The sequence below is a fragment of the Electrophorus electricus genome, chromosome 16 (genome assembly GCF_041902795.1).
Source record: "Electrophorus electricus isolate QZ-2024a chromosome 16, ASM4190279v1, whole genome shotgun sequence".
Classification (NCBI taxonomy): domain Eukaryota; kingdom Metazoa; phylum Chordata; class Actinopteri; order Gymnotiformes; family Gymnotidae; genus Electrophorus; species Electrophorus electricus.
The window spans coordinates 14,103,285-14,120,006 of NC_137512.1; the positions used below are offsets into that span (position 1 = coordinate 14,103,285).

Sequence of the window (16,722 nt, forward strand, 5' to 3'; positions counted from 1 at the left end):
ATAATTCTAATTCTTCATGCCATCTAAATGCATGGCAGTTTATTGACAGATAGGGATGACTGCAGTATTTTTACATTTAGAATATGGATAAATTAAACCTAGTGAATCATCACGATGCAAACTAAAACAACCTGTTTTATTATTTGCAAGTGTTCTGACGTGCATGAAGATGTTTCTGCAAACCACACTCATTTTTAGACACATCATCATCAAGTAACACAATGCTAAAAACACTTTTTCACAGTTAAAGATTTGATATAGTATGGAAGTGAAATCAGATAGACACACCACTTTCATAGCAACATCTTTCCATGAGGCTGCTTCACTGAACTATGCTTTTAAAAGGCAGCTCGAGGCATGGACTGTTAAAGAAACACAAAGGAAGATGGAACCAACTGATAAGATGGAACTGGTAAGATGGAACCTAAACTGGTATCTCATGCATGTCATTCCATGAACCTATACAATTTTACACTCTAGCATATAGTTCACATGTGAAGAATACTGCTCATAATTAAAAAATACATCTCATACATAAAATACTTCAAATACATGATCTTTTGATATTTCTCTTATATACAAGGTGTAGCTTGTCACTTTAGAAGCATATTTAATATATGATTTAAACTTTTCCATTTGCCCAAACAAAATGATACATAACTTAAGCTACATAACTTAAGTCAAATCTCTGCTGCTCTCATGGAGGTCAGTTAAATAAGCGGTCAATAAAAATCTCATTTGGCAACTCGTGAACCTTGACTGTCACGGCACTGGTGTCACCTTGACAGCGGCCATGCATCATGTCCTTCTCCACTTTGTCACACACATGCATATATTGAATGTGACATTTCACAGCTTTGAAACAAACATCCCAGTGGCAGACTGGGGCACACTGGAATTAGACCAGAAACTATGAAATAAACGATTGATTCGATGCAAATTTCATTGGCTCGGGCACTGAGCAGCAGTTCAGTGCTGCAAGGCACAGTTCAAGGACATCCAAACTTCACACCCTGCAAACTGCTGAGCTTGACCTGAGCATGGCTCACACCATAGAACCACAGCAATTCACACTGACTTTGGGAATGTCATAAAGGATTAAAAATTAAAATAAAATGCAAAAAAACTGTAAGTGATTATTTCACACTCTTTACTTTATAAATCTTGGCATACTATAAACCTAAGACCATATCAATTCAGTAATCAGTGATAAACAATGAAGACGAAATAAAACAGAAATATGTGCATTAATTTTAACATCGAAAGGTTATATATTTTGATATTTCAGTTTATCACATTTATTTATGGGTATCTATATTTATTAGTCCATATTATACAAAATGATCCATCACCTCCATGAGATAACAACTTCTACATTGTGCCTTGTAAAATGCAGTTCATTAAATATCAAGTCACCAACAAGTCACTGCAAACGTTGTAGGAATTTTTAAATATTCTAGGGATTTGCTGTCCTTCCCATTTCTGAGGCCAAACACAAAACAAATCAGCAGATCCAGTCCATGTTATTAGTCACAAAGTGTTCTTGGCAAAAATGAACTTTCATATACATTTGTCATGGTTCATTACTGCAACTAGATGTGATTCATGGGAAATCCATTTTTCAAGTCTGTACATGAAATTGTCATTTTTATTAATATTTACGTTATCAGGAAGAGTGATAAATAGAATTTAGTTCAGCTATTAGACATAGACAATAAAAAACTATTAAATACCATTCATATGAATGATTTGGCTGTGCTCATTAGGGTGTGGTGATACAATACAATCAAAAACTCTCTTGACAAAAATAGCAGAAATATAGTTTTAAACAAGACCTATGTGGACATACAAAACTTCAGTGTTTCTCTTAACATGTGGGCTTACAGCATAAAACATATTTTCAAGCTGTACTGTTGAATTAACTCTCTATATGAAATTCTGATCCACCTTTATGCCTTACCATCTGTTTAACACTCATTATCTAATATAGAACTAAGCAACTATTAAAAGTATACCCAAACATTAATTGTGTGACATTATGCTACCAAGATGTTATAAATGAACACTGAGTAAAGTGCTTCAAATAAGATCTGAAATTGATCAGACACAACAAATCTACAGTATTTGCTTAACATGACTTTGGCACAAACTACTGAAAAGAAACGTTTTGGCAAACTACAAATTCAAAATGGGTAGTCACTTTAAAAAAATAAATGAATACCCTGTTCAGAAGATTTGGTGCGCGATTTGGTCATGTTAAACTGATTTTCCCTCATACCCACCTGCATGGCACACCTTCAAATGAACCTTCCAAGTAAAGCCTTGAAGTAAAAAACATCACCCTCAGAGAGTGTTTTACATCTGAACTCTTTTTGAACTCTGTTTGTTCCAAAATGGTGGCAGATCAATTTCAAGGAACCCGCCTGTAAAAGCAACCATCGGCTGCCCATCACTTCTATAGCTCACCACAGAGCATGATCAGAAAGGGGTATCCGTTGTGTCTGATTTTGTCAAACATAGTGAGTCCTGAAGGAGGATTTTTAAAAAATTTTTTGGCTTAGTACTCATTCTGTTGGATTACACTTCAAAGGAATACTTTCTCTAAAATCCTGCTGCCACTAACAATAAGTGAAACCTGCTAAGATTTTCAAAATTAAATCATGCTAATGGTTACCACTAGCATGTATTCTATTATTAGCTATGTCAGCCATTTTGGATGAATTATGCCTTTATTATTGCCCTTAAATCCTTTAAGGTGAACCCCAAAGTGTACAAAAAGCAATACAGTTACAGACATTATCCCCTGTGCCACTAACCATGGCAGAGTAGACTCCTGGAAAAAAAATGGGTGAATGAAAACATTGTTCCTGGGATACTGATACTTAGAAATGCCTTCATCTCCAGAACAACAAAGTCCATTAGTCCCATCATTATTGTCTGTCCACCATGTGACATACTCACTTGAAATGCCGCACAGGAACACAGTAATCCAGAGTGAAGTCTACTATTTTGGCTATTTTTTCAATGATGTTAACCTACCGAAATTTTGCCAGAAGGGAGATTGGCTCCGTCTAGGTTGATGAATCTCATATATGTCCAACTGTGCCAAGTCATCAGGGAGTACACACTGTCCTTGGGCTGTGGACTCCTGGGGGGATGGGGACACATACCTGGTTTGACTTATACCTGAGCAGCACATAGGCAGAGGGGAAGAGAAAAGTGGAACAGGGAAAGGGTGGACAATGAAAAACATCCATTACTACAACAGCCAAAACCCTCAAAACCATTGTGAAACTAGAGCTACTCATGCTTGACATAACATATATTACACATGAAAACACATTTAGCTACAGTATTGACAAATTTGAGGATGACAAGCTAATTTTCAACATTACTAGGGTTTTGAAAATAAATCTTAAAGTATGTCTACATACTGCCAACTACTCTACAACTAGTACTAATATCAATCTGGACAATTGATATTTGTTGCTAAGAAATTGAGAAGTTGCCATGGCATCTTGGAGAAAAATAAACACAGCAGTCTTGCTGCATGGAAACATGCTTTAAGATCAATTGCTTGTTTACCTTGGCTGGGATGGACTTTTTATTGAGTGCCCTGTGCATCTTAAATTCCACAAACAAGTCCAAGGATACATTTTTGAGCACATCAGCAATAGCTTTGGTGCTACTGCCCACTCTGATATAGTACTGTTTTCACAACAGTTGCCATGGCATCTTGGAGAATGTTTATCTCTACATAGAACGCTTATAAATATACCTTTATCATTTTCATACCATGTCCATATAATATGGCCCTCTTTCTCAAGATGATATCTATAAATGAATCTGCAAATTCAAGAAAATACTTCACCGTTTGTCAGTGAAGTACAATGGATTTCAAAACAAGGTGTAAATATGACAGTAAGAAAGTATTGTCGAAAATACTTTAAAGATCATTCCATAAAAATCTCAATGTCCAGGTTTAATTCTTTACTTTACAGATGACACACAGATATGTATGATTACATGGTTAAAAAAAAAAAAAAAGTTACCAGTTTACGTTGCTCTTTAAAGGACATTATTCAGAAATCATCATGCACAAATATATTAGTCTTGTCTTTTCATTGATGTTTGATTAAATTCTCAAAACTACAACATCCATTTCTGAAGTAACATGCTGGTCTAACAAAGACCAGCATCTTGATCATTCATTATATGCTCGTTAGTGATATGAAACATATGAATTTTAAAAAGATTATAATTAAAACTATGGGCTGTAATTTCGTTATTATGTAAAAATGAAACCAAAAAGGTGGCTATGGTTATATTCTTTAACTGAATATTTGTGCATCACTGGGGACACCCAACTAGGAAGTATAAGAAGAACATGGAAGTTTAGTTTCCATCTGTCTCAGCCTTAACCAAAGAGATTTTCCTCTCCAGCTTAGTAAGGTCAAAGGAGGAATAGGGATATCAATACCTACTGAGCTGTGGGTTTCCTCACAATAGGCCATAACAGCAATGATAAGACAGGATCTCATCTTAAAGAGTAGGAAAAAAAACTGAATTCACCTGGTATCGCTTCGGTGCCTCACCTTTCTGTTTGGTCACCTTACGCACTGTCATGGCTGCTTGCCGTTTCTGATATTCAGAAATTTCGAAACCTAAAGTCCAAACAAAATAAATAAACAAATGGATGGGTAGATGGAGGGATAGATAGATAGATAGATAGATAGATAGATAGATAGATAGATAGATAGATAGATAGATAGATAGATAGATAGATAGATAGATAGATAGATAGATAGATGTGTTAACACATTTCTCCTTGGGTGTCATTTAGCATTATGGTGTCATTTTGAATAATTTTGGAAGGCAAACATTTCAAACCTTTTTTGTTGTTATCCCAAGGTTCCCAATAAGACTGAGCCTCATCTTTGCTTAAGGTAATAATTTAGCTAATTTTCAAGCTCTTTTTTCATGCATGCAACTTGAGCAGTATATTTCATATTTAGTACCAGTGTACTTCATATAATAAGCACTGTGAGTAGTATGAGAACAACGCATAGTGGTATTAGATCTTTAAAAGCAGAAGATTCTGGAGGTATGCGAGTCATTTTGGGATCTTAAGATGATGAATAAGCCAGAATGAATGGGGATATTAGAATGCTGAGAGGAGTACCTGAAAGCAGGGCCTGTATATGCAAGGTAGCCTCACACACATCACAAAGTTTCGACAAGCAGTGATCATGGGGTCTCCAGAGACTCAGGAGAACATAAATATCAAAAACAGCATTCAGAGGTTCTTTGTATTTACCTATCTTTTCATCTTCCTGCACCATTTTGCGCTCTTCATGAAAAGCCCTGAGCCAGCGAATCTTCTCCTCCAGCTTTTTGGCCAGGAAGATGTGGATCTCCTCCGTGTCTTTGTTGTGCAGCTTGAAGGCGTTCTTCACGCTGACGTTAAAGTCGTCATCCCGGCCATCAATTGCATCCCTCACTTCATATCTGTCCATGTCAATGCGGCCTTTGTAGTAGAGAATGTCACGCCGAATCAGATCCTGTTTATGGTGGAGACATCAAACACATTAGTAAAAAAAAAAAAGAAAACCTTGAGCAGCAGTAGAGCAGGATCATCGGATCAATGCCCCCACACTCCTTCAAACTTCTGCACAATTACTTTTGCTGCATCATTTACTCAATAACTAGAAAGAATGTGAATTAGAAAATCCAGTTCAGTTTGATTTTATTTTTTGTCAGTATAGTTTTTTTTTTTTTTATAGCGGGTATTGTCACAGAGGAGCTTTACACAAATCTGGGTGTAGATGGAAAGCATCCTGAGATGGTAAGAGGAATATCCCTAGGAAGAATCTAGACTCCAAAGAGGAAGCCATTTTTTTCTGGCTGATACTAAACACTGGTATTTTGATACAGAGGTTAGAATCAACTGCATGTTTCATCAAGATATTACAGAGAGTCTGTAGAGAACACTGGTGTCACAAATGTAATTAAATATTTTAAAACATACTACGTATGATAAAAATGTTTTCTAGTATCATTTTATTATGTCTTTGCAATATATCCTACCCCTATATAACCTGGATATAAGAGCAGAGACAAAACCATTCACGCATTCATTTTCCAAAAAAATGAATTTATAATTAGTGAATAAAGATCATGTGTTTTGAATTGATCAGAATGTTGGACTTGTTAAACATACTCACATGAGTCCAGTTTTCTCATGTGATTCATGGGGTTCACGGATAAGGATAGAACTATGTGGGGGGAACTGCTCCAAAATCAGCGTTTACTGACAGCTCTTCCTTTAGGCTTCTGTCAAATGTGTTCATCTTTACTTGAAGCCACTAGTACCACTCACAGAGAGATTTAGAAGCTTTTTTGCCAGCTGAGGCATCCTTAGAGGGAGGATGGAAATATTGTGCAGCCTCCCTTACACTGCCTTAACAGATTGTACTTGGTATTCCCTCTTCAATCTTATTTAAACACATTTATATAGATAGTGTGAAGATGCAGTTGATACTTCCAATTGTCAATGTCCTTTTACTTGTCACTTGAACTTGTTTTAACTTACAATCAGTCAACTGCAAAACAAATATTACCCATAAATAACAAAAGGCCCATTTTGAATATCAAACCAGCAAGTTGATAGCTTACCCCTGCATTCAATCATCGATAGAACAAAGATCCTCATTTGTGAAATGTGAGTATAATTATATATGTTATTAACATGAGGCATCATTGGAACTATTTCTGGGAATTGAAACCATAATGTATATGGAATTATTCATAGGATTTCACTTTTGATTAGTGCTCCTGGAAAAAAAGGTGATGACTCGAATGTCCAGGTTATAAGCAGAAGACATATATTCACTTTAAAGTGACTATTCAGTATAAATATATGTCAGATATCTAAGATAAACACTAGTAATGAACCATAGGATATTTAAGGGCATATAACTGTGTTCTCTGTCTGTGTATCTACACAATAGTCCTGATTTCCTTTCAAAATATTTTTCCTTGACAGTTTATGAGCGACAGACAATTTCGAACTAACAGTAATTAAATTAGATTGTTCACTGTTCTCATTAAGTAGTATGTTAAACTGAAAGCAATTGAAATATACTACATAATTTCCCTATTGTCAGGTTTCAGAGAAATGTTGATCCATAGTATACTTTGACAGAAACAGTAGAACGTCACTAAAATACAGCACACAAAATAATTTGTATAAAATTTAAACACAGAAGTAACCACTGGTGTTCAGAGACTCAAACAAATCTACCAGAAGAAAACAAAAAGTGTTTCTTAGCAAACACTTCAGTCTTCTCTTTATGGTCTTTTTTTTTCCATGTTTGCACTTAGGTGAGCTGAGGGAACAGGCGTAGCAAAGGAATTTCAAAACTTATACGGTGAACCTAAGTGTGCTAATAAGCAAGGATTTGTGCAAATTGCTATTCAGGAGCATGCAAAAAGATTGATTTTCATTCACACAGCAGGCAATTCAAACCAAGCTGTTAAATACAAAGCATTATGAATTTGGTGGAAGGTTTTTTCATTATTATTATAAGTGCTTTTATAAGCAAATTTACTCAATGCTTAGGAATGCCAATGTGCATGTTATTGCCTGTCAATTAGCTGTAATAAGCACATTCTGTATCACCTTCAAATGCTTCATAACTGGAATACTGTAGAGCAGCCTAATTGTTACATAAAAATATGTACATCTGTCTTCAGGGCTAAAGTCAACAAATGGGAGATATTCCAGTTCAGTGTTAATATGTCACTGACTGGTAGAGAAAGAAGGACAAGCAGACACAATTTCACAATGCCCATGAGACTACTACTTCACTGGACTACTACTATACTGGACTGTCTGTGCTAATATAAAACACAGAACAAAGCGTTGTGCTGCATAATTGAAAATGTCCTGAAGACACTTCCAAGTAAACAGTAACCATCGATATTCATCCATCAAAGATCAAGGAGGAGGTTTACAGAAAGTTCTTTTGGTGGATACAGAGCTGCACAGCAAACCTTATTTATTTCCAGAGATTCATTTTTGCATCTATGTTAATTAAGGCCTACTAATGAGATGCCGGGAACCCAACAAGCGGAAGCTTCTATTCATTAGGCAGCTTCACAGGCAAGGAGCAGTCAGCCAGAGGTACTGTATTAACCTATTATTGAGGTTTATAAACTCTGGGAAAATCCTGGCCCTATCTTAGTTATACTGATAGTCTTTACAACTAATATTCCCTGCATTATCATTAGAGATGACTAGCCATTAACCATAATGGGGATGAACTGAAAAACATTATGGTTCAGTGGGAGGTGATACGTTGTATACACTTAAAGGCACACCAAGTAGGTTTTGGCTTATAATTTGCATTAAACTGGCTTGATGAACATGGGTTATCACAACACTTGAATGTGAAGTACCCTTTGGTATTTTCCCTGATTGCTATTGTGAAGAAAGCCATTTTCCACACCATAGAGAGCCTTTCTTTTTTGTTACCATGCAAGACATCTAAGACTCCAGTCTTATTTCTACTGTTACCCAATGTATATGCTAGGAGTGTAACAATACTCACATTTTTAAGTTTAATATGAGTTTCGATTCTGAGGTCAATGTACAAATTCAACATAGCACCTATGATATATCACATAGATGGATTTGGCCCAGATAGCTATAACTTCAAAGCAACATATCCTCATGTTCATAGAAACCAATACAATTGGGCTATAAGCAATACAAAAACCTAAACTGCCTAAACTGACCATTACATAAAATATAGTAAAGTATATGAGAAGAGAACAAAGGGATTTTCACACTTTTTTAGTACACCCTTAGCAAGTATGCTTATTCTGATATCTGTTAAGATAGCTTGTGATTAAAAGCTTTACCTTTTTACACAAAACAAGCTGATGGTCGAATAGGAAGAAGACTCGCTGTTGACTTCGCCCATAAGGCTGGTAGATCCAGGACAACTCCCCAGTGTAAATCAGTTCAGAGCTTCTGTCTAGGATGTCATCTCCCTGCATGTGGAAATTACATTTCAGACCACACACTCAATTCACCACTTCTAGTTTATTACAGATTATCTTGAACTTCAGAAGATATTCAAATGTATTTTCTTTCTTTATGTGTTCAATTTAGATTCTATGAAGTGTGGTTCTCTGTTTGTCTCACTAGCAGATGACAGAGCAAATAAGCATACTGCTCTCATAGCCCATGGTGAATATTCCCTGCACAAAAAAACAACAACAAGGAAATAGAAAAGAAAGAAATTGAAAAGGACCAAAACTGCCAAGCACACGCAAACATCCAAATTCGTTCTTTGAGTCATCTGGAAATGGTAATGACAGGGCCATCTTGGGATAGACTTTAGGCCTGCTCTCACACATATGGCATTGTCACAGACAGTCACTCATGGCAGGCCCTTAGCCCACCGATAGGTAATAAGATTAGATCTGAAACATGTGACAAGCTCTTTGGATATGAGAGGCGACACACTCAGTTCTGCCCGGACCACTTTGGAATGAGAGGGGAATTCAATTATCCTTCTGACACTGATGAAGCATTCTCATGACAAGCTTGAGTATGATGGTAAAAAATAGACTTGCCATCCATACAGGTGTGAGGCACTGGGGTAGACTGACAGCATATTTAAATTCACCATCTGTTTTCTATCAAAGTCAAGTCAGAACTGCAAATGATGCCCTAGGAGTCTTCCAAGATAGCATGCCAGTAACAGCATTGCACTGATATACCTTTTTTTTAAATAATAATGTAAAAATTGAAACTTGATATTCATGTACATATTTTACATTTCCAGAGATAGCGTCCAATCAATAGAAAAAAAATCCCTAAATCCAAAAGTTCAGCATCATGAGAAATACAAACCAGTACAATTTTCACATGGGCATCGACTGGCTAGATGTCAAATCTGATTTTCTGTAGTTAATTCTGTTTAATGACTGGAGAGTTTTTTGGTAATATTAGGTGAATATGACCAGATTTGTAATATAATCTTCAATTCAACCAAAGGACTTCATCAGTTCATCCAAGAAGTTTCATTAACTAAGAAAACCTGGAAGAATTTGAATTTTTATTGAACAATGGTGACCGTGCTCTGAATGCAAAACTAAAATACGACCAAGGAATTTTAGTTGTAAAGGTTCTGAAGATATATCTATATATCAATGTCATAGGACCTCAATGTCGATGACTAATGTGAAAATTGCTGATCAAATAGTTCATAGATATATACCAATTGTCTTTAATTATAAATGTGATATGATAAAATACTACAGACTGAAAATTCAACATTCAACACACAACAATGTGTATGAGTGGCTTTTAAGGCCCAAATAAGCTTGCTAGTTGTAGCTAAATATTATAGATAAACACATGACTGTTAACCTATATCGTATAAAACAGGTCAGCCTAAAACATTCTGACCAAGTTCTTCTGCCTTCAGCGGTATGAACTCACCTCCCAGTCCAGCACAGATGCCTGCCACTGAGCTATCTTGTCTATGTTCTCCAGCCTTCTCTTGCGCTCATTGATCTGCTGGGTGACATTCCTCATGACAGCCAGTGCCGCAGCCACGTAGCGGTAGTCACTGAGGAAAGATCCAAAACAAAGTTTACTGCCTCTTCAAGCCCACATCCAAGTTCCAATAGCAATTATTCAACCATAAAATACAAAAAAGAGCTTTTCATATATGGTGCACAATACAAAACTGAATATAATAACAAATGTGGATATCATGCAGATGCACTAATGCATATACCTTATTAATTTTTTGCTTCAATAAATAGTGCATAAACATGACACAAGAGTCTTTATCGGTGATTCAATTTATTTACTACTGCACTATTATTACATTAACAACACTTATATAACCTATAATATTTGCACTGACTTTAGAAAACAAAACATTATTTTATGGAGGGTAAACATCTTCCTTAAAGCTGTCCTTGCCACCTACAGGACAGCGCATTAGGCCCATTATATCTGCTGGCCACTGCCAGTGACGGGCCAGTCTACAAGCCAGGAATCATGCAAGCCGTTGTGGGTGAGCCATTTCAGATTTCCTGGCAGAGCCTTTTGTTTGGCTCTGTCTGTACTGCCTATAAATAACACTGGCTCAAGATCAGATGCTGGCTGCTGCACTTCACACCAGTAATTGACGATGAGCGAGGACAGTTCAACCATTGTCCCATTGTTGTGCTCCAGCAGTGCACAGGCAACCCACTGGAGGGAAGGTGGGTCAGTGGACCACTGTCTACATATACGTGTTTTTTTGTTCATTTACAATACCTTCTGTCTGACCTCACAAAATGCTAAATATATGATGCGCGAGGCCAGGAGGTGAGGTTAACTTGGTCACTGTTACCCCTCCTTCCATTTGTTTCCAGTTTCAAAACAAAGATCTCAAGCTCCTGATGACTGGGTGACTGTAGATGTCGCAGTCAAAAACAAGCTAGAAGAGAAGTTTCAGGGGATGTCTCGCTAGATGTTTAGCCTTTGTAAAACCACAAAGCTGCTCACATTTGATTCAAAATGACACCAGGAAATTGAGCTAGATAAGGATTAATTGGAAAGCATTCTCTGAATTAGGGTTGATCTGTACTGAGCCTTTGTTTCTTTGAGCTTTGCTGAAAGTCTGACATATCAGTAATTAAATCAGAAGAAGCATTATGGTTGAGAGTCACAGTGTAGGTTTGTCACTACAACACCGCAAACACAAGCTCTGTGAACCATACCAAGTGATAAGATTCCAAGTATAGAATCTTATAGGTTTACAGGTATGTGTATATATTAATATTTAATATTTACTTTTTAAACATCTATTTAAGGCTATGTAAGTATTAATCTAAACTTACAACTATAGTTAATTGTAATTAGTTCATCTTTTCTGAACAAAAAGATAGCTCTCTGGGTGGCAAAGCTGTTTGCTGTGTGCATGTGCTTCCAGTGAGTGTACATGTGTGTGTGCATATGCGCGGGTGTCAACAGTTTGTGCCCATGCATGCACATGCTACCTGTGCTCCTGAGCTGTGTATTTGAGCAACTCAGCCAGCTGCAGAGGGTACTTGCAGATCTTCTGCACAGGTGTAAGCAGGAAGCCGTCAATGGCGATGTCGATCATCTGCTGCAGGAGACGGCATGCCTCGAAGAAATGCTGGTAGCGGCCGTCCTTCATCAGCTTGGATAGCTCCATGCAGGCATCCAGGTGATTGTTGCAATACTCCGAGTAGATCCAGAATCCATCTTGCTGCGAGGCAGAGAGCACATGTGTGCCAATTAGCACTGGACCAGAACAACAGCTTGAGCATCACTAACAGCTGTTATTTACACAGTTCACTATACAACTGAACTGAAATGCACTAATTTTTGAAATGTACTAATTTTGAAATGTACTAATTTTACCTGAAACATTCCTAATAATGGAAGAATTGTTCATTCAAAGCAAAGAAATGCACTAATAAGATAAACAAAGTTGTGACTGATTAATTAGCTAAGTTTTAAGAAATTAACTAATTATTCTGCTCACAAAAACTCCACTTTCAAAAACTAATTGGTTGGTATTTATAAATATTCAGTTATACTTGAAAACTGACTGAATAGTTAATCATAAAAACTCTGTAAGCATGGCAATACAATCACTCGGATGAGCATGGACGCACAGCAGTATTGAAAAGCGCTCATATTCAGTATTGGCACATTTGCTTCTAATGTATTCCACTTGAACCAACAGAGCCACTTTCTAAAGTGCTTGATGCAGAGAGTCAGGCAGAAGGACCAGTCTGTGTTTTTGAAGCTGGTCATTTGCATTTTGGCACCAGAACAAAGCAAGATACTTTGCACTTAAACCATGCTTTCACTTTGAAGGATGGCTAGCACTGCCTCAGTACAGCAGGCCCAGACAATGCTAGTGTCTGGAATTCAAGGCTAAACAAACCCAAGAGCTAATCCAAAAAACATAACCCTCATATTGCTGGGGAATAGCAGCGCAAAGCTAAAGGGCAATGATTTTGGCAGTTATCCAAGATGAAGCCTAAACTAACTGCATCCACTCTCAGCCAATATATTTCCAGCCTCCTGCATTTCTATGATCCATATCATACCTTAATTCATATAGACTGAATTCTGAAGAAGTGACAACAGAGTGCTAATAATCAGTTTGTGGGCTTTTTGGAAAGTAGGGATTCCCCAGAATGTAATGTTGTTATAAGAGCTGAATTTAAAATAAAATAAGATTTTAAGTTGAGGACTATTAAGATGTCATTGTAAAATATTCCAAAATATTATAGGATGCCATCTAAATTCACCTGAGTTGAACATCAAGCCAATCTGGTCCACCATCAGTTTTGATCCAACTTTAAATAGACGGATCAAGTATACTAACTTTTATTATGTTAGTTATCAAATGAATTAAAGCAGTCAGTATGCAGGTAAGCATTAAGGTACCTACATGTTCCAGGAAGCATGGTCCAATTTCACTGAGATGAGGTTCTTCTGTGTTATACTGTTTTTCCAAATCCCTAACAAATCCCATTTGAAATCTGTAGATGTCCTCAATATTTCCAAAAATGACCTTCAGCTGGTCATCATTGAACATGTCAATCCTCTTTCTGCACTGCCTCAAGTATCCCTGCACAAAACAAGAAAAGTGTGAAACTCATTGCAAACATTGCCATGTAGTAAAACACTGACATGGTTTCATATAATCGTGTCATGAGTATGCTATAAAACCGAAGGCAAAAACATACATCACAGTAAGCATTGACATTCAGCAAAGTGCAGACAGATGTTAGAGAGAACAGAAAGCTGGAGACAGATAAAGAAAATCCCCCATTGCCATTGGCCTGCCATATTTGTACAGTGCTATTTAAATATCATCCATGGCACAAATATCATCATGGGCACTGTTTGCACAAGAGAAGGCCACACTGACTTGCTGCAATGAATCAGAATCATTTCGATGAGTCAGAGCCAAGAGGTTTTTGTATAAATCTGTGATCTGACTGGGAGTCTAGGTGAAAGTGCGGTTGACTAGCCTTCTACATTTTCAGCTGCCGCAGCCAGTTAGGAAGCCAAGCACAAAAACTTAGTCATCAGAGTCATGACTGATTAAGTGACTACAAATTAATTAACCAATTTCATTCCCCTTTTTAAGGTCAACTTAAAACTTTAAGGTCAATTTGTTCCCGGCAATTACAAATTAAATTTGGCATAACAAATCTTAAAAGGTTAACTACAATTTTCCTCAACTTGAATTTTCAGATTGGTAATTATAACCTAATATTTTAAATTGGCAGAATTTGATATATGAAATAAAGATAACTAAATTTCATCATATACTTGCCAACTTAAAGGTGCTTTGAAATTTGTTACTAAAACATTTTAGACTAAAAACTAAAGTGTTGGTTGTACAAGGCAACAGCAATACACTATTAAACTGAACTATGTTCATTTAAAGCTGATGGAAAAAAAGACACATCAATATATTTAAAGATTTATTAACAGCACAATCAGTTAAAGTCTGCACTTGTTCAAAATGTATTACTATGCAGTTTTCACACAAAGTAATTACATTAAAAAAGCCCACTAGTGTTATCTACACAGATGTGATATAGATTCAAAGTTCAGAATAGTTCAAATCTTGGACAGAATTTTCTGGTCACTTCAATTACTGTGTGCTATGTGCTGGATGTAAATGATCTGAATTGTTCCCAATAACCTTAATTTATAAGCTCATTGGCTGTAAATTATAAACTGTTAATATGAAACATTAACAAGCTTTGTAAGTGTTGATGTAAAATTCAATTATGAAGTCATTTGCAGCTTAGCAAATGTCAAACAACAAATAAATAAAATACATAAGTAGATTTGCACAAATATAGCTAACCTACCAAGCTAATATTAACGCTAGCTCCACGCCTAGCAAATAGTAAACCATGAAATACAAGTGTTACAATTTAGCTAGTTAATGTTAGCTAATATTAGCTACATGCTTTGTTAGCAAAAGGCAAACCATAAAACATGCCAGTGACACTTGCAGAGTTGAGTTAACGTTAGTTTGGCTTGTTAGCTAGTTAGACCAAGGATTCAAGAACTGTAGTTATTGCGGAAAAGGATGGAGCTCAGGAGAGCAGGAGCAAAAGACTAGACATTCTAGGAACGCTGCTGAAAACTGCTGGTCAATGGTTATCTGCTCCATCAGATACTCTTCAGTGAAGATGAGTGAAGGATTTCACTAATCCATACAAGTACTAGAGATTCAGCACTCTGCTGATATATACACTACAGTTTAGCATTTATACAGTACAGTATAGCATTTGGACCATTCTCTCAGCACTTCTTATTGCAAAACCCAAGTCCACTGTTTCCCAGTCACAACAAGAATCATGACTCAGGCAGCTGCCATTCAGATAGTCATGTAAAGCTTATAAGATTGCTGGACTGGTTAACAGTACCTCACATATGTCCTTCAGATGTTTGATATAGTGACGTTCAGTGCTCATGATCTCATTGATGACATTGGCCCTCATTTGGTCCCTGTTCTGAAGAGGCTGGCCCAGGCAGAGGCAATCACCACCTGGCTCCAGGTGACCGTTCTGGATCTCACTGGTGCCATCAGCTGGCTCTGTGCCTCGGTCCTCCTGGTTCACCCAAAGCTACAAGGGAAAGGAGAGAAGGTACAGCAGATTTACATTATGCTAATGAATGTAGATATCGGGCCAGGTATATGACTCTTTTCCTTTATTGCTTGAGACTGGGAACAGAACAGGTTGACTTCATCTTCAGTAAGATGAAACAATGGCCTCTTTGTTTTGTGGCGACACAGAAATTTACACTTGCTTAACATACATAATTTTCATTTAACATTTACTTGCCATAGTTTTGAATAGAAAGTCTACAATGTTGGTTTATTTTAAGATGCAAATCTAAAAACATAGTAACAAAAATGTTTCTGAAAGAAAAACTCATTTTTTCATTGCTGCAGAGTGGGTTCTTCTCTTTAAGCACTTCAGTATCAAACAAAACAGTGTTGGCTTTCATGGACGTCTGGGTGCCTGAAAAATATTTCTTGCTTATCGCCGATGTAGCAGGGTTCCGCTGCTTGAAAATTACACCCCTAGCTAGAGAATTAACTCACAGTTTGACAAGAAAGAGCATCTTAAATCACAGGCATCCACTGAATTATGAAGCTTAGCATTTGCCTAGTGACATTATAAAAGCAAAAAAAAAAAAAAAAAAACACAAAATGGGATGTTGACTTGTGGTAAAAAAGCAAAGATAGAGGTGGTATCAGATAAAATGTGAAGCAGCTTACTAGAAAAATGCTACCAAGCACTGACATGAAGCCTGTGGTAGAAAAGAAGAGTCTATATTATCATACTAAATGGTGCATAGGTACATCACAGAATGATCAAATACACAAAATGTTTCCATTTGGAGTTAAATCTATGAGCTCAAACATGAAGTACACTAAGAGCATGACCTCAGCCTGACGTGCTTTGATGCTCGAGAGGCGGCTGCGTTCGACAAACTCGACGGCACTTGATGAGATTGGATGAGCCAAGAAACGCACCTTTGCCGTTGTGTTTTGGAACCTTGGAGTTGCTATAGGGTTGATATAGAAAACCTGTTTTGTTTGGGGTTGAGGAGGGTGAGGTTCGACCTTG

The 16,722-nt window shown here is 36.9% G+C and overlaps 1 protein-coding gene across 11 annotated transcripts in view; it reads right to left on the minus strand.

Annotated features, from left to right (window-relative positions):
- Positions 1 to 1,634: 1,634 nt before the first annotated feature.
- The window catches only part of LOC113574182 (spermatogenesis-associated protein 13-like), a 31,771-nt gene continuing 16,683 nt past the window's right edge, over positions 1,635 to 16,722 (minus strand). For 2 of the 11 annotated variants that reach the window (XM_081699032.1, XM_081699031.1), the window contains exons 6-15: positions 16,629 to 16,718; positions 15,511 to 15,711; positions 13,506 to 13,685; positions 12,073 to 12,305; positions 10,517 to 10,646; positions 8,926 to 9,057; positions 5,318 to 5,561; positions 4,573 to 4,664; positions 3,796 to 3,865; positions 1,635 to 3,186 (exon numbers count right to left, since the gene is read on the minus strand). In XM_081699032.1, coding sequence (XP_081555158.1) covers positions 3,014 to 3,186; positions 3,796 to 3,865; positions 4,573 to 4,664; positions 5,318 to 5,561; positions 8,926 to 9,057; positions 10,517 to 10,646; positions 12,073 to 12,305; positions 13,506 to 13,685; positions 15,511 to 15,711; positions 16,629 to 16,718 — 1,545 coding nt within the window. In that variant the 3' untranslated portion in view covers positions 1,635 to 3,013. Of the gene's footprint in view, positions 3,866 to 4,572; positions 4,665 to 5,317; positions 5,562 to 8,925; positions 9,058 to 10,516; positions 10,647 to 12,072; positions 12,306 to 13,505; positions 13,686 to 15,510; positions 15,712 to 16,628; positions 16,719 to 16,722 lie in introns of all 11 variants that reach the window. The other 9 variants (XM_035532181.2, XM_027004918.3, XM_027004914.3 and 6 more) reach the window with 9 other exon arrangements.